At 53.1% G+C, this 24,050-nt stretch overlaps 2 protein-coding genes across 4 annotated transcripts; both read left to right on the plus strand.

Annotated features, from left to right (window-relative positions):
- Positions 1 to 3,573: 3,573 nt before the first annotated feature.
- LOC309964049 (uncharacterized protein C8orf58) lies at positions 3,574 to 7,153 on the plus strand (the record flags this gene model as incomplete). Its single annotated transcript, XM_082842685.1, has 7 exons — positions 3,574 to 3,622; positions 4,760 to 5,268; positions 5,554 to 5,694; positions 5,794 to 5,950; positions 6,078 to 6,190; positions 6,390 to 6,496; positions 7,042 to 7,153. The coding sequence occupies 7 exons, from the start codon at positions 3,574 to 3,576 to the stop codon at positions 7,151 to 7,153; spliced, it is 1,188 nt and encodes a 395-aa protein (XP_082698811.1).
- A 1,544-nt stretch (positions 7,154 to 8,697) lies between these two features.
- Positions 8,698 to 23,913, plus strand: CCAR2 (cell cycle and apoptosis regulator 2). Of its 3 annotated transcripts, none has more exons than XM_082843554.1 (21): positions 8,698 to 8,872; positions 9,746 to 9,841; positions 10,111 to 10,202; positions 10,645 to 10,736; positions 10,941 to 11,055; positions 11,198 to 11,327; positions 11,513 to 11,609; positions 16,142 to 16,261; positions 17,968 to 18,190; positions 18,277 to 18,390; positions 18,702 to 18,865; positions 19,319 to 19,490; positions 19,586 to 19,816; positions 19,922 to 20,140; positions 20,783 to 20,927; positions 21,049 to 21,131; positions 21,805 to 21,951; positions 22,114 to 22,225; positions 22,316 to 22,504; positions 22,648 to 22,853; positions 23,080 to 23,913. In XM_082843554.1, the coding sequence occupies exons 2-21, from the start codon at positions 9,784 to 9,786 to the stop codon at positions 23,122 to 23,124; spliced, it is 2,754 nt and encodes a 917-aa protein (XP_082699680.1). In that variant the 5' UTR covers positions 8,698 to 8,872; positions 9,746 to 9,783; the 3' UTR covers positions 23,125 to 23,913. The 3 variants fall into 3 exon arrangements, with proteins under 3 accessions (XP_082699680.1, XP_082699681.1, XP_082699682.1); XM_082843555.1 differs by having other exon boundaries at positions 21,052 to 21,131; XM_082843556.1 differs by having other exon boundaries at positions 19,922 to 20,098.
- Positions 23,914 to 24,050: the final 137 nt, after the last annotated feature.

The raw sequence follows: 24,050 nt of genomic DNA on the forward strand, positions 1-24,050 counted from the left end.
GGCTCCTTGGCGCCACCTAGTGTCAGGTGTAGCCCTTGGCGGGGAGAATGCTCACAAAAGGGGATTCACTCCTCTGTAAATTCTCAGGTCCTGGCACAGTGGGAGTACAGAGATAGAGCACTTTTCTGGCTTTCCTAAAGATAATAGTCAAGTGGCAGCGACTGAGATGGCATGAATGAAATAATGTTACATGGTACTGAGTGTAAAGAACTCGTGCGGAACAGACGGGAGCGCCCTGAGAGTTCAGAGCTGGGGCCGTGGGTGTGAGAGGAAGAAAGGACACAGACAGATGGAGGAGAGAAATGCAGAGTGAGGGGCTGAGTGCAAGTGGCATGATCAGTTTAGGGCAGCGGCTGAAAGCGACACTGAGATAAGATTGGAAAGGAAGATGGGAGCCTTGAATGTTGTAAGATATGGTTTGAATTTCTCCTTGCGGCTCTAGGGACGCTGAAAAATTTTCAGCAGGTAAGTGACAGGTTGGAAAAGGGTGTGTTAGAATCTTAATATGGTCACATCTTCGCCTGTAACAAACCATGCTGGGCTAGCAGTGCTCTAAGGAATGGAGAACAAAGGGGGAGTGGAGGCCCATGGGAAATGGGTAGGCCAGTGAGTTGTTGAATGCCTTTCGAAGAGTGGACGGGGGTTCAAGCTAAAATCCACCTCTCTGTGTCAGCCAGCTCTCCTCCCCGGGGCCAGAGGGTTTCAGCATCAGAGCTCTCTGCAGCCACACAACTATCCCGAGCTTGGGGGTGAACTTCTTTGGAAGACGGAGTTATTAGTCCATCTCATTTGTCAGCAGAGGAGGTTGGGGGCGGCCTTTGGTCTCTGCCCAGCTGTGTACACCCACCCCCTTTGACCCAGATGTGCTGGGGTGGGGAGGGGGCACCGCCCAAACACGCGGCCGTTATTTGTCCAGTGCTGTGCCCTTTTTACTTTTTCTTCATTTTGGGGAATAACTTCAGAAATGATGACGGATTCGCGTTAGAAGCGACCTGAGAGAGCGTCTGATACAGGCTTCTATTAGAGATGAGAAAACGACTTTCCCAAAGTGACACCAATAGATAATTCTAAAGTGCTTTAAACTCCAGTCCTCACCATTCTGAAGTAGGTACTGTTGTCATGCTTGTTGTGTAGATGAAGAAAGCAACGACAGGGAGGCTAAGTCGCTGGTCTAAGAGCTCCTAGCAGTCAGGGGAGGGTGCAAAGGATGAGCCAGGAGCCTGACTCCTGGGTTTCTGGTTTGCCCTGGGGTGCGCTTGCCCTTCCCTTCCAGGCCGTAAGGGAGGTCACCACAGCTTCCAGCCATCTCTCATCTGGCAGGAGCTGCCCTAGGCTCTTGGCTTTGCCCTTCCTCGCACAGGGCCTAGCTCAGTGCTGACCTGGCAGGAAGCATGCTTCCTGAAGCTGGGATTTCCCCATGGAGGCTGGGAGGCATCGAGCATCTCTGGCCTCAGCCTGAAGGATGACTCTGCTGGGCTACCACGTGTCTCAGGAACTCACGGTAGCTGCTCAGCCCTCAGCTGGGCAGCGAGGGGGTGGCTGTGCTGCCCCTCCCATTCCTCGAAGCATCACTCAAAGGGAGATGATTCTCCTCTGGTAGAAGGTGGGGTGAAGGAGAAACAGCCCTCCGGGCGGTGAAGGCCTGGCCCAGCTCCGGGCCTGGGGCTGCCACAGTCAGGGCAGCAGAAGGCAGAGGGGAAGGCAACATGTTGGCCCTCAACTGCGAGGGATCCCAGCTGCCCTGAAGATTGTGGCATAACTGTATGGAGAGGGGAGAATGGCCTGGAGGGGAGTGTGCCGTGTGTGTGTGTGTGTGTGTGTGTGTGTGTGTGTGTGTGTGTGTGTGTGTGTGTGTGTGTGTGTGTGTGTGTGTGTGTGTTCGGTGTGTGGTTTGAGCCCACACAGAGACTTGTGCTGAGACACTGCATTCCTGCTGGCTGGGCTTCCTGCTCCAGATGCATTCCTGCCCCAGAGTCACCACGGAGACTGCTTGGAATCTGGCCCTACATTCTCCAAATTCAGGACAAGATCTGGCAAAGGGTCCCTCACTTTACCTCCCCATCCTCTGACTTTGGAGGGAGGAAGCCACCGGATGGCCAGCCCTCCTCCTCTCCTCCCCAGGGAGGCCTGGCGTGGGGTCTTCACGGGCTGTTGGACTTGGGTAAAGCAGTCCCCCCAGGCCCAGGTCTCCCTCTCTGTACCTGGGAAAGAGGAAGGTGGGGGGGCAGTGCTTTCCAGGAGGATAGGCTTGGGAGGCGGCAACCCAGAGAACCCGCAGCTAGCAGGGAAGAGGTTGGCCTGAAAAATCAAGGTGTTAAGAGAGGCTCTCATTCTTCCCCGGGCTTAGCTGTAGGCCTGTTTCCCAGAAGTTAGAATGTTGTAGTTCGTGACTCTGATTGCTGACGGCTCCTGCGTAGGGTGCTGGCAGAAGGGAAGGAGGGAGCTGGAGGTGGGCAGACTGTCTTCTCCCTCCCAGTTAATAACCACTTGCTCCCAACGCCTCCAGCTCCAGCTCCGGCCCCCTCCCCCAGAGGCTCAGGTGCAAGTTTGCACGTCCGCCAGCTCCCTTATCTCCCTCCAGGGAATTTAGGTCCTGCTGGGAGTTTTCCAGCCTGGTGGTCGCCTTCCTCAGGAGGCTGAGGTTTCCTTAGAGCCCACCATCCCATCTGGTCACCAGGCTGTCTCACCGTCAGTGTCTGCCTGGGCTGCCGGCCCCCTTTCAGGGTGGTTGGGGGGTGGAATCCCACGGACCCAAAGAGTTCGGGGGCGGGGACCGGAGAGCATTTACACTTCCAGCACCTCAGGCTTGCCCTCCTGTCCCCCCTGTTTCGCTTCCCCGGATCCTGAAGCCCCCTCCCCCCGCGCCAGCCCCCAGCTTTAGGGTACCCGGGTGAGGAAGAGATGTGGGACGAGGAGGGGGTTCAGATCTAGCCCAGAACCCAAGGCGCTCTGCAGTTGTTGGAAAGGATCTTCCTGTGCCGGGAGTCACTTCCCCCTTTGATCGCGCCAGGTTTCTGAGTGGCTGAGTGACTTGCCCCAAGGCACACAGCTGGGAGCGCGGGTACGCCGGTGTCCAGGTCCGCTCTCCTCCCTCCGCCTGCACGTGCGGCTCCATTTCCTTCCGCGCTCGCGTCCGGTCGCCGCCGCCCCCCATCCCCGCCCGGGTTCATTTCGGCGGCAGGAAGACAGACCCCGCTTGGAAACCGAGGGCGGGGTGACCCCGCGCCACGAACCAGACGGCGTCTCCGGGCAGGGCTCCCTGCTCCTCGTCCGGGGTCGGCAGTGCGGGGCCGCCCGGGGCCCGAAGGACGGCAGATCGGGGCCCGCGCCCCGCCGGCACTGGGGGCGGGGGGGTGGGACCAGGCCCCGCCCCCGCGGCCCCTCTCCGAGCGCCCGCACACCTGCGCACCCCTCCCGCCGTCCCTCCCCCATCCCCGCTGGGAGTGTCCGGGGGCCTCGCCCAGCCAGGTCCGGACGCGCACCCGACAGCAGCGCGGGGACGCCGGCCGGGATCGCTCCGTCCGGCTGCAGCGGCCACGGCCGGGGCGCCGTGTCGGGGCCGGGATTGGGGCCATGCTGGGCCGGCGGCGCGTCTTCGCCGTGGAGCCGCTGGGCGGCCGGGGTGAGTCACCCACCCCGGGGCCGGCCGGGACCTTTGGCCTGGAGCCGACTCCCGTGCCTGGGCCCCTGTCTGCGCTCCCCGCCCCACCCGGCACAGCCCCCCCGACCTCGCTGCGCCCTCCTCGCCGCTTCCCTTAGGAAGGGCCGGGGGATCGCGCCTTGCCCGTTGGAGACCCTCTGGCTTCTGGCGTTAAACGGACCGCCACCTCCATCCCATTTCCTCCGAGTCCATTTCCCTCTAATTCCCGGTCTGGATCCTCCTCTGACTGGCCCCTGCCCCAGCCCGCAGTTGCGAAAAGCTCTCTCCGCGGCGGCGGACCCCTTTCCAAAGGAGCCGCGCAGGGGTGGACTTCCTGGTCGACTTCCTTGCCCAGAGGGGCCTGGTTTGGCATCCCGTTACAGCTCTCCCGCGTGGCGGGCAGGGAGACGAAGGCGGCCCTCCATCGTCTCCAGCCTCCGTTTCTGCATCCTTACAATCGGGGCACCCATATCGCAGGAGAGCCTGGCACAGGCCAGGAGAGCTGTAGGAGAGGACAGTGAATGGGCGATCACGCTGTTTCTCCTCCTGCCCGCCTGGTTCCCTTTCTTCCGTTTAAGTTTTTCCTTTTCAACTCTCCAAAACCTTCTGTTTCTCACTTAAAAGAACAAAAGTCCAAAATGGTTATAGCGATTGTTATTTTTACTACCCATCTTCCCCCAGGAATTCCAGGATGGACTTCCTTTTGCATCCTGATGCCAGTTTGGGCCCAGGCTTCCCTCTTTGCGCCCTTCCCCCTCTCCCTGAGGCTAGGGCACAGTCATACTTCCCCATGGGGAGCACTTGAAGAGGCTACCACTCCCCAGTTATGGCTCAGAGGTCTTAGGCCAAGCTCAGGGGCTGGAGCACGAGGGCTCCCTGGAAGAAAAAGTGCTCACCCCTCCAAGGCAGATATCACTAACAATTACTTTTGTAAAGGGAACCCCATTCTAACATCTCCCAGCCAGGGTTGGAGAGAGATCTGGGCGGGGCTGTGGCCAACCAGTCTCCTCCTGTCACCTCTGGCCCAGGACACTCCTCCTCAGGGAATGTCGCCAGCTGCCAGGAATGCTGGGGGTGTTGGGGCAGCCTGCCCAGCCTGATGACTGATTCTCCTTGCAGATGGGGCTGGCGAGGACCTGGCACGTGGTTGTGTAGTGCCTGGAGTCACCAGCACCTACAGACGGATCCCGGATGCCGCTCCAGGGTGGTCGGCAGACTCCTGCAAGGGGCATGGCCGGCTGAGAGCACCTGGGAGGCAGGTGCCGCTTCTCAAACTGGCCTCCCGGGACTCAGGAGTGGAGATGGCGGTTGGGGACAGGTCCCTAGCCACCTCCCCGGGCCTTTCTCAAGACTCTCTGAACTCTGAGCCCATGCAGAACGCTGAGCCCCTGGCCCTGGGTGCCACGGAGCCTCCTGCCCGCCTAAGCCGGCTTCTAGCCAGCCGTAAGCTGGAGCAGGTGCTGGAGCGGTCCCGCCAGCTCCCGACTTCCTCTGCCGGCTTGTCACATTACCGCTCCCCAAAGCCGCCAAGCAACCCTGAGTATGAAATGCCCCTTTTTGGAGCAGGAGGACAGGAGGCCACCAAGGCAGAGAGTGACCTAGAGGCAGGCCTGGAAGAAGCAGAAGTGGTGAGTGCCGACTCTCAGGCGTGGGATGGAGATGCCTCCGCCCCCCAACTTCTTCTCCCTTACGCCTCATTGATGTGTTGTGTGAGAACGTCTTGCCTCACCCCGCCCCCAGCTGTGTGGAGGTGGGCAGGTCCGGGGCCTGCCCGGCACTTTGCCTGGCTGGGCACTGGGAGGCCAGCTGGGTGTGCGTCCCTCCTCTCACTCATCCTGCCCCCATCTGCTGGCCCCTTAGGGTGCGAGTCTGGTTGAGTTCAGAATTCTCCCCTACCTCACTACGTCCCACAGGTGGGGGGCTTGGGGCCTGAAGCCTGGGCCTGCCTCCCAGGGCAGGGTCTTCGCTACCTGGAACACCTGTGCCTGGTACTGGAGCAGATGGCGAGGCTGCAGCAGCTCTGCCTGCAGCTGCAGACTCAGAGGGCCCCTGGGGTGAGTGAGCTGTGGGCAGTCGGGCCAGCGGGCAGGCAGGTGAGTGGGGGATGCAGAGGATGGGGGGGACCCCTGGAACCAGGACTCCCTTCAGAACAGCCTCAGCCCTCTAGCCAGGCCCTGAAAGCCCGTCTCTCCTGTGCACAGGATCCTAAAGAGGAGGAGCCGGCCCTGGCGCCTTCACCTCCACCCTCTCACGCCCCGGGCAGTGAGGTACACGGGCGGTGGGAGCGGCTCAGCCAGACAGAGGAGACAGGTGAGGCGCAGTGTGTCTCTGTCTGTATCTTGCCTGCCCAGGTCCCCATAGGCAGACCCCCTGGGCTCTGGGCTTGATGAGTGCCCTCCTGTTCCTGGCCTTGGGTAACTGGATTCTCTTTCCGAAGGAGCAAGCACAGCTTCACCCCCAAAGGGAGGGGTGCCCAGCGCCAGCCCTTCCAGGCTGTCAGAGGCCCTGGCAGAGCCAGCTCACACCTTTCCATCCTCCCAGGGGCACCGGGTAGGTGAGGGATGTACGTGGGGGCAGGTGACAGGATGCGGCGGAGGTCGGGGGTGGTTGGGATGTGTGCTAGAAAACGAGAGGATTCCTGTTTGGGACAGGTGATCTGTCCTGGCTGTGCTGACAGCTATCTCTGGGAGCTTGGTCAGGGGTACGTTTTGGGGAGGGGCCCTGGGTGACCCTCTCACCCTCTGCTCAGCGAGATCTCTCCCACTGGAACAAGGTCAAGGTCCTGCTCAACCGGATCCGGTGGAGGAGCCCTCGACCTGCTGAAGCCGCTGCCCCTCCTGATGGCTCTGCCCCCAGGTGAGTCCTGTGGCCCAGCCCAGGGCAGAGGGAGGAGGCTGATGAGCTAGGATGCCAAGATTGTGCTGCCAGTTGTTATCTTCGTCCCTGCAAAATTTGAGAGACGTAGTCTTGGAGAGGGTGCTGGAAGAAACAGAAAGTGGTTAAAGCACCCCGTTTACGGATGAGGAGGCTGAGGACTGGGCTGGGGATGGAAGTCATTTTCCCGAGGCCACACGGTGAGTCAGTGGCAGAGCCAGGACCAAATGATGGGAAATCCTCATATAAGCCCAGCAAGCCCTCACCCCTCAAAGCTGAAACTTAGGTCGCCTCCCTGGGTTTCCCCAGGAAAGCAAGGTAGGGCACAGGATGCCACAGTGGATGCCGGGGGTTGGGGGGTAGGGGTCTATACTGAATAATTCTGGCGCCTTCAGGGGGGTCAATGGGGGATTATCCCTGTCAATTAATATCCCCAGGCCTCCCACAATGCTTGGTCAACTCTGGGACCATCGTTAGTTACCTTTGTTTCTTCCTCCTAGCCTAGTGCCTCCTTTCTTTCTCCACAGGATTGCATCAAGGGACCTCCCTGAAAGGCCTCCAGGCCAAACCCTCCAGAAGACCTTTATGCCATCATTAGTGGTTAAGAAGCAACGAGCAAAAAACCTTACTGTATGCTGAGACTTCCTGGTGCAGGGATGTAACCCCAGCTGGGGGGAGTGCAGTGAAGTCTTCTTCCTCGCCCTCTGCCCTGTTGCTGCTTCTGGGCACTGCCAGGAAAAGCTGTTGAGCCTCAGTTTTCTCTCTGAGGCAAGGGCTGAGTCTTTCTCCTCTGAGCAGCCAAGGAACCCTGGGTCCCTGAGAGGCCCCAAGGTGCAGCAGCTCTCGGGCTCCTCCCTGGTTGCCAGAAATCCCTGGGCTTAGGCAATGTGAACTTACTGATTCATCTGGCGTCCGTGGAGTGTGTTTGGCGTGGTGATCTGTCGGGGCCCAGCGTGTCGCTGGGGACTGTGGGACTGTCAGTGTTGTGAACTGGCTGGATCCAACCATCTCTCTGGAATCATGCACTCAAAGAGTCAGTCTTCAGGGTGAGGTAACTGCAGAACGATGGACTTGACCTTCACTCCTGAGCGGACAGTTACTGATCTGGAGTCCTCCCTTCCTCCTCATACTTGCACGGGCAGCCCCAGGACAGAGAAGGGTGCTCTCTTGGCTGCCTCTGCATTGAATCTTGCCTGAAGACTGCACCAGGGATGGGAGTCAAGGACAACATGGGGAACAGCAGAGTAATCTTCAAGGTCTATTCTCAGCTGCTTTACTCCTTACTAGCCTTTCCACGTCCCAGCTGAAACCAGAGGCCCATACTAGCTTTTAGACCTTGACAAAAATCCCTTAACTTTTCTGAGCCATAGCTTCCCACTTAATCTCCCAAATGGTATAATGATGCCTGTCCTACCTACCTCACAAGCTTGTTTTGAGGGTAAAGTGAGATTAAACTGTCTCAAAGTGCTTGGTGAATGTTAAATGAATAGGAAAGGGTGTTGGAGGGAGGCTAGACTGGAGGGTGATGGGAAGGTCAGAGGGTAAGGGGGAACTGGGATTGCTAATGGGGACTAAAATGGCCAGTGATTAGCGGCAAGACTTTGAGCAAGTCATTTCATTGAAGTCTCTCAGGTTTCATAGCTGAGAATTAGGACACTAATTCCTGACCTCCTTATCCCCCAAGGGTTGATGTGAGGACTAAAGGAAATGATTGTGAGAACTCTTTGTATATGTATACCTAAATATTGTGGAGGTTTATCTTACTATATGGCCTATTAGGTTCCTAGCTCTTTGTTAATTGAGAAAGGGGGAAAGTTTAGTCTCCTGTAGGTACGCAGGAGGTGTGTGGGGAGGGGTGTGCCGCCAACAGAAGGGTAGGGCTAGGGATGGTTGAATCAGACACAGGGATGTCTTCTGGAAATGGCCACTGATCATGCATCCTCCTCCTCCAGTCAGCTGGTTCTCTTGCTGCTGCGGTCTTGGGATCTGCCAGAATGAGGCATAGGTGCTCCCTTATGTTTGGGGCTCCAGCTCCAGCAGTCTTGGGGCCAGGAACCAATTCTCCGAAGCCTGCTTTTCTAATGGGACACGTAAGAGAGGACACCACTGAGGCGCGGCTTCCTAACGCGCATCCGATCGGGGAAAGCGCACTTCCGCTCCACAGTTGGAGCGGGATGGCAGGCCGGGGTGGGGGAAGGGACAGGTCAGTGGAGAGGAGGGAGGGACCATATCCGGGAGAGAGGCAGCTTCCGACCAGTGGTCGCGCTTCCGGAGAGGCGTTTCCGGTGGCGGCAGCAGCAGCGGCTGTGGTGGTTCCGGGTGTCTTTGTCCCCCCGGTGTCGCGGCCCTGGCCCGCAGGTGGGTTGCGGGGCCTTCCGCCGCCCCTCTGCCTCTTCGCCCCTCCCCTGGCCGAGGGGCTGCGAGGGCCGGGCCTCGAAGATGATCCGGGCGCGGAACGGGCCGAGCCCCCCTTCGGCCTGCAAGTTCCGTCTCCCTGGCAACGGTCTCGGCCCTGGGGGCGGGCGGGAGGAGGAGAAGCCGCGCGCCTTCGTCCTCCCACGGTGGCCTGGCCGCGGCCCGCCCCGGGAGACTCGGCACCGGCGGCTGATGAGGCGGGAGCCGAGGGCCGGGGGAGCGCGGGATCAAGAGGGCGGGCGCGCAGCCGGATTCGCGTTCGGCCGGGCCACGGAGCTGTCTTCCCACCCGCCCGTCCGGGGAACAACGGGCCGGGCTTCCGGGGAGAGGGCCCACACCATCTCCTCTCCGGCAGCAGCCTCCTCCATTTTTCCGGGCCTTGCGTGGAACTCTTTGGCGGATGCATTGAATGAATGAATGTCATCGGGGCTCTTTCCAACCCTCCACTCTCCCCAACCATCTGAGGGTGGCGTGGCATAGTGAGAGGAGCTCTAAGTTGTCGGGAGATCTGGGTGTGAGTCCTAGTTTTGTACCTACCTGGTTATGTGGCCTCGGGCAAGTCTCAGTCCCTCCGAGCTTCAGTTTCCTTTTCGTTGAAAGAACATAACAGTATCACCCACCACTAGATTATTGTGAGGGCTGACTGGAACATTGTAATTTCTCCATTTCCTGCTCCTTTTCATATTCTCGCCATCCGTCTCCTCCTTTCCTTCTCAGTATCCATCTCTCCATTTTCCTTAAGATCCTTAGTTCCTTTTTTGGGGTAGATGGAAAATTTCCCTATGGGCTGTTAATTTATTTCTTTTCTGACTGAAGGTTTTTCCCCAAGACTCTGAAAGAGGACAGCATTCCCAATGTCCCAGTTTAAGCGCCAGCGGATCAACCCACTACCAGGGGGACGCAACTTCTCAGGTGAACACCTTTATCTCTACCTGGCCTAGTACTGGGAAGTGTGTGTTTTGGAGTTAGTCTTTCAAAATGTGGCTTTTGGGGTTTCCCTGGTGGAGTGCAATTTGCTGCTGACTTTTCTTAGGAAAAAGCATGACCACAGTAGTTGTCGGCGAAACCCTGTGTGGGACATGCTTGGATCCACTTTGCTCTTTGGGTTTACCGTTTCCTCTAGCTGGACTAGTGCTTAAGATGGTAGGTGCAGTTTCTGGATTGCTTCTGTGTTCCAATAGGCGCAGCTTCAACATCTCTTTTGGGTCCTCCTCCTGGTTTGCTCACTCCTCCTGTGGCCACAGACCTGTCCCAAAATGCCAGGCACCTTCAGGTAGGTTGGGCATCCTATCTAGTGAGTTTCGGCACTCGGGACTACCCCAGCATGCATGGTTGCCCGATGCTTTCATTCTTACATCACAGTGTTCATCCTTCCTGACACTCCTGTCCTTGGCCAGTCCAGAGGCAACTAGACATCTGTGACTGGGGAGTCCTAGGTTCTGGCTCTAGGGAGATCTCTAGGGTGCTTCTTGGAATTAAAGAACTGGAAATCTTAGAAGAAGCTTATGACCCAAGAATCAGCATGACTCCCCCCAGTAGATTGATTGTGTCCAGTGTACATATGCTTCCTTCTATATGTATGCTTCCTTCCATGGGAATCCGTGCAGTACTCTGATTGAGCTGAGGGTGGGGCGGGGTGGATGAAGATGAGATGCTAATGGCAGAGCATGGACAAATGCTCCCTATTACCTTTAAACTGCACTCTTCTCTTATAGGGTGGAGAGAAGCAGCGGGTCTTCACTGGCATTGTTACCAGTTTGCATGACTACTTTGGGGTGGTGGATGAAGAGGTCTTTTTTCAGCTAAGGTAGGCTTGAGGCTGATCCCCTTCTGGAAATGCTTATTGGACTCAGTTCTGTCACCATGCTGGTGGGTCCCCTGTAATGCCATTGCTTTGCTATTGTTATGCAAGGTGTGAGAAATCTTGATGGCAAGGGCCTCATAGGGACAGTCAGGGTGGCTTGGCCAGGGTTTCTCTCCTGACTGGGTCTCCTGGCTTGTGTGCTGGCAGTGTGGTGAAGGGCCGGCTGCCCCAGCTGGGTGAGAAGGTGCTGGTGAAGGCTGCATACAACCCAGGCCAGGCAGTGCCCTGGAATGCTGTCAAGGTGCAAACGCTCTCCAACCAGGTATTCATCTCTCCTTGGCATGTTTATTGGAAAGGCGTGGGAGGGAACCTTACTTTGGTCAAGGGGTTGGGGCTGCATCTTTCCAAGGTAGTGAGCAGGTCAGCTATGGGATGCCCTGAATTTCCTGGTTACTGTCTTGCAGCCCCTACTGAAGTCCCCAGCACCTCCCCTTCTACATGTGGCAGCCCTGGGCCAGAAGCAAGGGATTCTGGGAGCTCAGCCCCAGCTGATCTTCCAGCCTCACCGGATTCCCCCACTCTTTCCTCAGAAGCGTGAGTACCAGTGGCATGGATATTGGGCGTGTGGCTTTATGGGGTACTTGGGATGAATGGACTTGTAACTGTTAGGTTGCTGCTCTCAGAATAGATGTGGGTATTTCACGCACTGGAAGAAAGGTACAGGAAAGTTGGGCAAATATTTAGGAGGTTTTGAGTCACCAGCCATTTCCTTTCTGCAGCTCTGAGTCTCTTCCAAACATCCCATACGCTTCATCTGAGCCACCTGAACAGATTTCCTGCTCGGGGCCCTCATGGACGATTGGATCCGGGCCGAAGGTAAGAGGATGGTCAAGCAAGAAAGGAAAGGTGTTTTATTTTATTTGCCTCTAAGAGAATGTACCTTTTTTTTTTTTTTTTTTTTGGCCACCTGTTGACACTAACATTCTCTTTCAACAGCTAGATCCTAGTCCCTTTACCCTGAAATAGGCTGATACATTGAGATGTATATACAAATATCGGAACTTCATAAGCTGGTTCAGCAAGTAGGGATTTGGTGTAATTCATTTTTCAAAGTATCACATTGAATTTTTTAATAATATAATTTTCCTTTTTATTTCTTGTGCATAAGATTGAGACACCAAGAATCAAAACTATCAAGAAAATAGTAATTGTCCAAAAAAAGTAACTCTGCAGTGTATTTTTAAAATTGAAGCATAGTTTACAATATTATACCAGTAGATTGGCTATTTTTATATATTACGAGGTGATCACCACAATAGGTAGTTACCATCTGTCACCATACAAAGCTATTACTATATCATTGAGTGTATCCTCTGTGCTGTATGTTACATCCCCATGACTTGTTTTGTAACTGGAAGTTTGTACCTCTTAATACCTTCTCACCTATTTTGCCCATTCCCCCCAACCTCCTCCCCTCTAGTGACCACCAGTGTGTTCTCTATACCTGTGAGTCTGTTTCTGGTTTTTTTATGTTCGTGCATTTGTTTTGTCTTTTAGTTTCCTCCAGTGCATAATTTAATTCTTAGTCTAAAATGTGTTTCTTTAAATACACTGTACAGTTCAGTGGTGTGGTAGACTGTGTGTTGCACTCTGCCCAGAAATCCAGGTCTGTGCCATGGATATGCAGACACGGCCTTTTGTGGAGCAGGCATGGTGGATTTGGGCCTTTGGGGCATCCCAGGCCATCCTGTATCATCTGTGAGCGTTGGGGGCTGCCAGGAGGAGCGTACTTCCTGTTCTCTCTGGCTCACATGTTCCTTATCCTGCCTTACTCTCTCCCTAAAAGCTTTTGTTTATATCCCTAGGGCTTACGCTCTAGACTAGTTTGCTTTGAAGACTTGTTCTAGTTCTGTCCGTCTTCATTTTAAATTTTATTATGAAAAATTTCAAGTATAAGCATAGTAAGTAAAAAAGGATGATGAACCTTCACATACCCATCACCCAGCTTAAACAAGTATCAGTATCTGCCATTCTTTGTCATCTGCTCCCTGCCTTGTACTTGATTTTTTTTTTTAAGGTAGAATTTATTTAGGTTGATGTGCACAAATCTTAGATGGACAGTTTTGACAAATGGAAAATCCTGTGTAACTCTCACCCCTATTAAGATATAGAACATTTCCATCACTCTAGAAGGTGTTCTCATGTTCTGGTTCTCTTCTGAAATAAGAACTGTTCTGAGAAGGAAACAGCCCCCTATCCCAGAGGCCAGTAGATTATTACATGGTAAGAGCTGAGAATGCAGTCCACTGAGAACATGTAAAAGGAGCATGGAGTTCCTCAGAAAAAGTTTAGGCAAAGTGATGTAGCTAGGCTGTGTGCTGAAGCTACTGTTTGTTCCCTCGGGATAGGTCACGTGAACACTAAGGAGGCGGGAAAGCTTTGATTGTGTAGGATTGTTTTCCACAGGGTCTCTGCTTGAAACACTTTCATTCTCAAGTTACTGGTATACGTCTTGCATACACCCATCTTCTTGGTCTTCAAAATTTACAGGGACTTTCCACCTCTTACATTCCATGAGTTTATTAAAGGCTTCATTCAAAATCACAGCAGGTGCCCTCGGGGATAATGTAGCCTGGGTGGAAATCAGTGGCTGCTATTGACTTCCTGCTTTAGGTTCACATTCAGCCTTTCTATATAGCCAGTTGCATTTGATTGTCCTGGACATGCCAAGCCCCGTGCAAGACCTATGTTCTGTTACTTTGGCCATAATGCTTCAGTGTCATGGCTTCTCGAGAAAGGAGACATGACCATTGGGAGGGAGATATTACCATCAGTCAGTAGAGAGAATTTGCAGACTCATTCTGCAAAGGGGGCAGTAGGAATGAGGTCACCCTGAGGGGGAACAACAATTTATAATGGAGTCACCCATGTTAGCGTTTGACTGGAAACCAGGTTTTATTTTGAACTTCAGGTTTTGGGAGGCAGGAAACAGTGTCTCCTTTGGATTGCTAATGCTGGACTACTGCGGTTTTTGGACAGGGCTATCCAGCTGGATATACCATCTCAGTATCCTGCTGAGGTTACGGAGATGGCTTCCACTGGTCATGCCTTATAACCTGTTCCTGGCAATACACGGTAAGGGGAGAAAACTGCTTGCTGAGTTTACAGAATTCAGTGGAACATCCACTTTAACTTGAGGTTGACAGCATTTACTGAAGAGTTCACTTCAGTCATGGGTGAGCTGAAGAGAGTTGTTAAAATGACTTTGCAACAGTTCTTCTGTTAGAGACACAGAAGCACTGACATCCCACAAGGGCAAGATTAGAAGGCAGCTTTTGGAGGGAGATGCTATGAACAAGGAAATTACCCAGGCAGAAATATGAGAAAAGAAGAAAAACTTTGTGTTAAATATAATCAAGTTTGTTACTCAGGCGTGTAATGACCAGGGAAACAACCCAGGCAGGTCTAAAGGGAAAGAGTAGACACCTTCTGGTAAATATAATCAACTTGGCATTACCTCAGCACGAAGAATTGACAATTGATTTTATTTCTCTTGTGAGACATGGGGGTTTTTTCCCCTTATCAGTCTGTCATTTTATGATGGTCTAAAGGTTTTTTCTCTTCTATTATTTTTTTTATTGCCCCCATAACATAGTGATACTATAATAAATGATTTATTACAAAAATGTATAAAGTAGTGCATGCTATTATATAAAGTTAAAAATACTATAAAAATATATCATTCCCTCTTTTCCTTTAAAGGTAGCCATTTAAAAACTTTTAAATTAAAGTATAGTTGATTTACAATATTGTATTAGTTCCAGGTGTACAACATAGCAGTTGTACTCCATTTAAAGTTATAAAATGTTGGCTATGTTCCCTGTGCTGTGCATTACACCTTTGTATCTTATTTATTCTGTATATAGTAGTTTGTACCTCTTAATCTCTTACCCTTACTTATCTTCCCCCCCATCCCCAAGGTAACCATTCTTAAAGACCTTTAGAAAATAATTTTGAAAAGCAAATTTACTTTCTGCTACTTTTCCCCCCATGTTCTTTTCTAGTCTTTATCTATATATATGCATACTTTTTATAATTTAAATCTTTGAGTTCAGATTTTTTTATACGTTCTTATCGAACATCTGTTCCATATTGCACTGTAATCCTCATAATTGTTTTAATGGCTGTATGATTACTGTACTTATTTACTATGAAAATTCAGGATTGCTAGATACACACATGGTTTTCTTTTTTTTTTATACATTTATTTATTTTATTTTTGGCTGTGTTGGGTCTTTGTTGCTGCGCGCGAGCTTTCTCTAGTTGCGGTGAGCGGGGGCTACTCCTCATTGCGGTGCGTGGACTTCTCATTGTGGTGGCTTCTCGTGTTGCAGAGCACGGGCTCTAGGCACAGGGGCTTCAGTAGTTGTGGCACGCGGGCTCTAGAGCGCAGGCTCAGTAGTTGTGGCAGACGGGCTTAGTTGCTCCGCGGCATGTGGGATCTTCCCGGACCAGGGCTCGAAGCCGTGTCCCCTGCATTGGCAGGCGGGTTCTTAACCACGGCGCCACCAGGGAAGTGCCACACGTGGTTTTCTTACTCGGCTTGAATTTCTTCTACTATATATAACCTTTTTTCTTCTTCTGAATTAACTTCCTTGGGATAAATTTTTAAGAGTGAAATTACTGGATCGAAGGGTTTCAGTATTTTTATGACTCTAATGTGTAGTGTTAAGGGTTTTTACCAGAACTGTCTTTTTTTTTTTTTTTTTGCGGTACGCGGGCCTCTCACTGTTGTGGCCTCTCCCGTTGCGGAGCACAGGCTCCGGACGCGCAGACTCAGCGGCCATGGCGCACGGGCCCAGCCGTTCCCCGGCATGTGGGATCCTCCCGGACCGGGGCACGAACCTGTGTCCGCTGCATCGGCAGGCGGACTCTCAGCCACTGGGCCACCAGGGAAGCCCCAGAACTGTCTCTTTTAATGAAACTTGACAGAACCCGTAGCATGGTGCCATATGTATATATATCTTAGTAAAAAAAAAATCAGTTAAATTCTTCTTCTCATTTCAAAAAATTATATTAAATATAAGAAAATTATTCATCACCTTTATCTGTCAGAGGTATCCACCATTAATATTTCTTTTTAAAGCTTTTTTTGGCACATTTGAGGCACTATTGTATATATAGTGTTCCATATAATTCTTTTTGTTTAACATGAATGGTTTTCTGTGTTATTAAAAGCATTTAAATATCTTAATGTCTTTTGTAACACTCTTATATGACTGTTAGCATGGCTTCTTTATTTTTAAAGTTGGGGATTCAGATGGTTTCCAGTTCTTTTTAGGCCAGTATGTACTGAATCTATATGTAACAGTGTGGTCTCTTCCTTCTGGTAATGGATCAACCTCCAGCGATGACTATGACTCCAAGAAACGCAAACAGCGGGCTGGCGGAGAGCCTTGGGGTGCTAAGAAACCAAGGCATGACCTGCCTCCTTACCGAGTCCATCTCACTCCCTACACTGTGGACAGGTGAGTGGTGAGGCTGGGGTGGGGGCTGAGACTTGTAGCTGGTAACAGTTTCTTGTGTAAGTGAGATATAGTCTGGGAGTAAGAGTGAGTGAGTGTATGTGTGTGTGCGCGCGCGTGCGTGCGTGCGCTCATGACCTTTTTGTTTCACTTTTGTTTTTTAATGTGACAGATTTTTTACTTCAAAATCTCAAGTTCTGACCAGCATAGCATCACTGACATGGGTGCCCTTGATAGAACTTTATGATTTGATCACCAGAAATTGTTATGCCAGGCTATAATTAAGGCTTATCAATCAAAATCCAGGTGCCCAATATCAGTTGTAAGTCAGGTAGAAACTGTGGGTCATAGGAACCGTGGGACTGGTTTCCCAGGGAAGCTCTAAATTATTTTTTAAGTGCTACAGCATGTATGAGGACACTGGCCCACAAGCTTACTCCGCACATGTAGAAACTCACTGACTGAGAGGTAGATGAGCAATTCCGGATTCCATCTAGCAGGGGAGATGCAGGGCTCCAGCTGCTGTATTAGAGATAAGGCCCCAGAGCCAAGTCCACCTAAGTCCGAGCTGAGGTGAGGGCAGCCTCCTGGCACCACCTCCTCAAGATGGCAGGGAAGGAAGGCTGCCACTGCTCTTCCCCTGTCACCGCTTCCTCTCTCCAGGCCCAGGCAGGGCTTGTTTTTCTCCATGCTGACCCACCTGCCTCCCAAGGTTAATCTGATGAGATACTGGTCCCCACATCATCACCACTGGAGGGGTGAATATAGAGCCTCCTCATGTGGTCAGAACATGACTGCTAACAATTAGCCACACACACACAGCTGTGGTTTTTTTCCTAAAACACAACTGGAAACCTATTGTACATACCGTTCAGTACTTTGCTTTTTCACTTGTTTTGGAATTTATTCTACGTTAAAGTTTATTAGACTGATCTCATTCTTTTTAGCAACTGCACAGCATTCTACTAAATGAATGGACCAGAATTTATTTAACCAGTTCTCCATTTTTAGTCTTTAATTATCCTAAACATTGTTGTAATAATAAACATCCTTCTCGATACATCTGCGTGGACAGGTGCGAACATTTTGTTGCGCTCAATTCCTAGAGGTGGAGTAGCTGGCTCACAGGTCTGTCAGCCTTGACAGGTATTGCCAGGCCGCTCACAGAGGCGGTATCGGTTTACGTTCTCACACGAGGTGTGAGGTTCTTGCACCCCCAGCCTTTGCCAACACTGTTATCCAGCTTTGTGATCTTTGTCAGTCTGATAGGTGAAAAGTGATACCCTGATTTGAATTTAATTATGAGTGAGATTGAGCATGTTTTCATGAGCTCCTAAGTCTCATTTCTTTTTCTAAGTTATCTGTTGCTGTCCGTTTCTCCAGTTTTCTCTTAGACTTGTGAACTTTGTTAGTGACTTGTGGGTTCCTTTTATATTAAGACAGTGACCCTTTTCTCTGTCACATATTGCAGATGTCTTTTTTTGTTTTCCTTCCCCAGATTGACTTTATTTTGCCACTAGAGGTTGTGACATTTTAGTGGTCAAGTCTGATCCATTTTTATCTTTTCAGAAGTGTCTTACTTAGAAAGCTCTTCTTTTCTCAGATTATAATATAATCTGCTCCCTTTTTCTTTCAAGTCTTTTATGGTTCCATTTTTAAAAATAATTTAGTCTTGGCTCCATCTGGACTCCCTTGCTTTCTTCCCATAGCTCCACCTGTGACTTCTTAGAACTCCAGCGCCGCTACCGCACCCTGCTGGTTCCCGCAGATTTTCTGGCTGTGCACCTGAGCTGGCTGTCGGCCTTCCCTCTGAGCCAGCCCTTTTCCCTCCATCATCCAAGCCGCATCCAGGCATCTTCTGAGAAGGAGCCAGCTCCAGACGCTGGTGCTGAGCCCACGTCCACAGACAGTGACCCTGCTTACAGTTCCAAGGTGAGTTGGCTGGGGTCCTGCCTCTTTATCCCGTTGTTGGAGGCTGAGAAAGCTCTCAAGTGTCTCCTTTATGCTGTCCCTACCAGGTACTGCTGCTCTCTTCCCCGGGGTTGGAGGAATTGTATCGTTGTTGCATGCTCTTCGTGGATGACATGACTGAGCCAAGGGAGACGCCAGAACATCCTCTGAAGCAAATTAAAGTAAGAGCTGGAGCCCAGGAGGCAAGACTCACTCGTTGATGATGTTCAGTTCCTGTCAGCTCCGCTCCTGCTCAGGAACTCATAGAAGCGGGGTTTCGGGGCTGAGATACCAGTCGTTTTACCGGGAGGACAGCATGGCTGAGAGATGTTCTTTCTTATCAGAATTATATGGGGTTCACATTCATGGGTAGAGATACCCCTCCCGCCCCCAGTGTGGCGGACCCTTTGTTCCCCACTGGTGGCAGGTTGCCTCCCTGTGGGAGACCCACATGATTGGTTTTTCGTTTCTTACCCCTGGTCTCTTTTTGCAGTTTTTGCTGGGCCAGAAAGAAGAGGAGGTAGTGTTGGTGGGGGGCGAGTGGTCTCCTTCTCTGGATGGGCTCGACCCCAAGGGCGACCCGCAGGTGCTCGTCCGCACTGCCATCCGCTGCGCGCAAGCCCAGACCGGCATCGACTTGAGTGCCTGCACCAAGTGGTGAGTGGCTGCCCGAGCTGTTGTCTGTGGCTGCCCAGTGAGTGGCGAGACCCGGCAGGGAGCCAGGCTTCTGCTGGGCCTTTCTGACCTGTTAGTTCCCGTCTGTTCCCTAGTCCCTGCTCATCACCCCTCCCTCCAGCCCTCGCAGTGGTCGTGAGCACGGCGAGGAGTGTGTAAGTGTGTTGAAGGCCAGCTGACTCTCCAAGGCTCGTCAGGTGTGGCCCCACAGCCACATTCCGTGCTCCTTCTTGTTGCCATGGCACCTCGGATAGTAATTGTCTGCTTACTTGTCTCTCCCCACTGACTAACCATTTCTTGAGGACTTGGTCTATATTTTATTTCTGTACTGTCAGAATTTGGCACACAGTATGTGCTCATTAAATGCTGATTGGAAACTGAAGCCCTCACGAACGTCATAGGTCAGTTCTGCATTTTTCCTTCTGCTGTGAGCAGGTGGCGCTTTGCCGAGTTTCAGTACCTGCAGCTGGGACCCCCGAGGCGGCTCCAGACCGTGGTGGTGTACCTGCCGGACATCTGGACCATCATGCCTACTTTGGAAGAGTGGGAGGCCCTGTGCCAGCAGAAAGCTGCAGAGGCAGCTCCCCCGCCCCAGGAGGTGCCAGTGGTGAGGCTGAGCCTTACGAACACGTGGGGAAAGTAGGGGCCCTGGGCCCTAACCCCTGGACCCAGATGGTCATAGCTCTTGACTTTTCGTCACAGGAAACAGAGCCTACAGAACAGGCAGCTGATGCATCAGAGCAGGCAGCAGACACCTCTAAACAGAATGCAGAGAATCCGGAGGTCACTGCACAGCAGGAAATGGACACCGATCTCCCAGAGGCCCCTCCACCCCCTCTAGAACCTGCTGTCATGGCACGCCCCAGCTGTGTAAACCTGTCCATCCATAGTATCGTGGAGGACCGGAGGCCAAAAGAAAGGATCTCTTTTGAGGTAGGTGTAGGAGGCTGGGGCCTGTGGGTCAGGGCGTATAGGATGGTGGGGTTTGGAATAGCCCATTTTTTGATGCTCGTGACCCGTTGTTGCCTCTTCCACCAGGTGATGGTGTTGGCTGAGCTGTTTCTGGAGATGCTGCAGAGGGATTTTGGCTATAGGATTTATAAGATGCTGCTGAGCCTTCCTGAAAAGGTCGTGGCCGCACCTGAACCTGAGAAGGAGGAGGCGGCCAAGGAGGAAGAAGCGGTCAAGGAGGAGTCCAAGGAGTCCAAGGATGAGGTACAGAGTGAGGGCACAGCTGCCGAGTCAGATGCCCCGCCGGTGAGTACCTCTGCCCCCGTGCACGGGCACTGGGGCTGCACATGGTAATGCTGAACACAACTGGGGTGCTGCGTGGCACCAGCGCTGCTCAGAGTGCTTTAGGGCTCTCCTCTCATCACCCCTCGCTCACTGTGCACACGCGCTCTGTGACCCTGGTGTGACTCAGGTGTGGGGCGCCTAACTCTCCCACGTGGCCACACAGCCCGGAGGTGGTTGGTGTACCTGGGAGAAGGGAGGCGGGCCTGGAGCAGTGAAGGGAAGCGTGGTTGACACGGCAGCATGGAAGTCTCCATTAATAGGAATGCTTTGATGGGTACAGGTGTTTCGATTACCTGACGGTTAACTAGAACACTGCACTTTCTTAAACATTTCTAAAGCACATGGGTCGTCGTCTTGCCTAAATACTGTCAAGTAAACAAATTTCTTACGGGACTGAGATTGACTCTTGAGGAAAATCCCAGGTATCTGGAACTCGCCCTGGTCTGCTCTGTGACCCCCATGTAACGAAGTGTGTTAAATGAGACGTTGTGTATGCGCCTTCGGCGCGGTGCCTGAACGCGGCTGACGCACAGATGTTAACCGTTGTTATTGTTGGTAGTCACAGGGGCAGTTCCTCTCATCATCTTGGTCTGCTTCTCCTAGAAGGAAGACGGGCTTTTGCCCAAACCCCCATCTTCTGGGGGAGAGGAAGAAGAGAAACCCCGGGGCGAGGTGTCCGAGGACCTCTGCGAGATGGCCCTGGACCCCGAACTGCTGCTGCTGAGGGATGATGGGGAGGAGGAGTTCGGTATGTCTGGCGCCTGCCCGGGTGGCGGCTTCCTGGCTCTGTGGCTCCCGTCCTGGCTGTGTGTGGAGCCAGTCCGGGCCTGTGTGCTCCCAGCTCCAAGTTCATCTCTGGCTTTCTGTAGCAGGAGCCAAGCTGGAGGATTCCGAGGTCCGGTCGGTTGCCTCGAATCAGTCAGAGATGGAGTTCTCATCCCTTCAGGACATGGTGAGACCTCTGTGCCTCTCTGGGTCTCAGTGATAGGGAAGCTTAGCAAGGCCTCTGACTCACTCCTGGGAAAGGAGTGCTTTCCCTAAATGACCTCTGGCATCTTCTGATAGACGAAAGACGAAAGGTGGTTCTTGGCTTATGGGATGGCATGCTCGTAGGATCCGGGCGAGCACTTCGGTATCTCCATCAGGGCGGATCTGAGCGAGCTGTGTGACCCGGGAGCACCCAAGATTCCTGTGTGTGTGACAGCCCCTGGGGCGAAAATGCCCCAAAGAGGCCTTTGGTTACAGGCCAAGGGACTTGCCTGGCCCAGGGTCAGGTCTCTAACTGGAAGGTGTGAGTGTGTCAGCCAAGCTGCTTGATTTTTTTGTGTGTTTTTTAAACTTTTCTTTTTATGTTGGAGTATAGCCGATTAACAATGTTGTGGTAGTTTCAGGTGCACAGCAAAGAGACTGAGCCATACATGTACATGTATCCATTCTCCCCCAAACTCCCCTCCCATCCAGGCTGCCGCATAACACTGAGCAGAGTTCCCTGTGCTATACAGTAGGTCCTTGTTGGTTATCCATTTTAAATATCAAGCGGCTTGATTTTATAAGGGCTTCGTCCTGGGTGATTGAGCATCAAGGGACCTGTTTGTAAATCCTGTTCTTCCTTGTTTCTCTTTTAGCCCAAGGAGCTGGACCCCTCTCCTGTGCTCCCTCTGGACTGTCTTCTTGCTTTTGTCTTCTTTGATGCCAACTGGTGTGGTTACTTGCATCGGCGAGACTTGGAGAGGATCCTGCTTACCCTTGGGCTCCGGCTCAGCGCAGAGCAGGTGCCTTCTCATGCCTCGCCCTAGGCCTCTCTGAGATGCCGCGCCCGACACCCTCGTGTGCGTGCGCGGCTCGGGATGCTGTGGTTGTAGGTTCTTGCACGCCATTGTGGGGGGACTTGCACCTTCTCATCCGTGGGCATCTTGGGTGTGTGCTTCCTACAGGCCAAACAGCTGGTCAGCAGGGTGGTGGCCCAGAACATCTGCCAGTATCGGAGCCTTCAGTACAGCCGCCCGGAGGGCCCGGACGGGGGGCTCCCTGAGGAGGTGCTCTTCGGTGCGTACTGTGCTCTGCGGCCTTCTGGGGACAGCGGAGCAGGCTGCTTTCTCCCGGGACCGTCCCTGAGTCTTTTCACGGCCCTTCTAGGAAACCTGGACCTGCTACCTCCTCCTGGGAAGAGTGCCAAGCCGGGCGCTGCCCCTGTGGAGCACAAGGGCCTGGTGTCCCACAACGGCAGCCTCATCAACGTGGGGAACCTGCTGCAGCGTGCGGAGCAGCAGGACAGCGGGCGGCTCTACCTGGAGAACAAGATTCACACACTGGAGCTGAAGCTGGGTGAGTGGCTGGCGGCGCGGGGACCTGTTGCAGCCGGGCGCAGACGCAAGGAGCCGAGCGGGAGGCCCGCCCCTCAGCCTCCAGGCCTCTGGCCCTACACTCCCCTCCTTAGCTTGGCAGTTTTTCTTGTCTTCCCCCGCCAGAGGAGAGCCATAACCGCTTCTCAGCCACTGAAGTGACGAATAAGACGCTGGCCGCAGAGATGCAGGAGCTGAGAACCCGGCTGGCTGAGGCTGAGGAGACCGCCCGGACGGCGGAGCGACAGAAGCACCAGCTTCAGCGGCTGCTACAGGAGTTCCGAAGGCGCCTGACCCCCCTGCAGCTTGAGGTGCAGCGGATGGTTGAAAAGGTGAGCCTCCTGGGAGAGCCGGCCGCCGGGCGGGGAGGCTGGGTCAGGGCAGCCGGCACAGGGCCGGGCCCAGGTTTGCCTTGCTTCCGCCTCCATGCGCCAGTTTCTTATGGAATCGATCAGTCAGCAGCTGGCACCCTGGAGTCTCCCAGGAGGAAGTGCTCAGTAGTCTTCGGATCTCGGCCCTTCCTCTGAGTCCGATTCTCGTGACATCTGTTTCAAACAGGCAGACAGCTGGGTAGAGAAGGAGGAGCCAGCACCTAGCAACTGAGGGGCCTGGTGCAGGAGCTGCCATCCTGTGAGGTCAGCGATGGAGCCTGCTGAAGTTAGAGCCCTTCTGGTTCTAGAAAGAAGCTGGAGCAGGACCTGGGAGCCATAGGCAGGGGTGGCTGACCCCTGTGCTCGGCCTCTGTAGAGGAGCTCAGGCCGTCAGGGTGGGGTCTGTCTGTGCCGTGTGGGACGGATGAGTGAGGAAGCCGGTTCCACTTGCAACTAAATCCAACATCTTCTGCACCCCTCGAATGTCATTTTGCCCTCTACCTTGGGATTCCTCCTGGGGCCCTTTCGTCTTGTGCTTTCTCCTGTCCTCTTCCAGTTTAGAATAAGACGGGAGGAAAAGGCTTTTTGAGTCTGTTGTAAGGTCTGATGCCAATAAACTGAAGAAACAGACGCGGAAGCTGGCTGGGGGTAAGAGCCCCTTCCTCCGGATGGCACAAATCCTGCCAGGTTTCAGGAGCAGGTTCTGGGGGGAAGGGTCTCCCGTGGCCATCGCAGGAACAGAGTCAGTCAGTGCTAGCGAGCGTTTAGCGCTGGGCAGTGTTTGGCAGTGAACACTGTTCCAGCCACCCCAGACTTGCCAGAAGAAACCAGCACCTCTTTTCCCTGGCTCCCCATGTTCAGAATGTGGTATTGGCTCTGGCCCAGCCTTTTCCCTGTTCCCCGTAAGTCTCGCCTCTTTCCATAATCCGTGGTTTCAGTTTGACTTTGTATATAAAGTGTTCTGTTTTGGTTTTTTTTGGCTTTTTGTTTTTTAAATAAACCAAAGTCAAAACAAACTAAGTGTCCTCCGTAACTCTCCCCTCGCTCCTCTTCTAGGTCTGCCTGTGCTCCGCCCTCCTCCCAACCCTCAGCGCAGCCTCTGCTCCATGCAGGTGTCACCTCCGGAGGGTGGAGGGGTGCAGCTCTGGCCTCTGCTGC

The sequence above is a fragment of the Leucopleurus acutus genome (genome assembly GCF_964270905.1).
Source record: "Leucopleurus acutus genome assembly, chromosome: 7".
NCBI classification, from domain to species: Eukaryota; Metazoa; Chordata; class Mammalia; order Artiodactyla; family Delphinidae; genus Leucopleurus; species Leucopleurus acutus.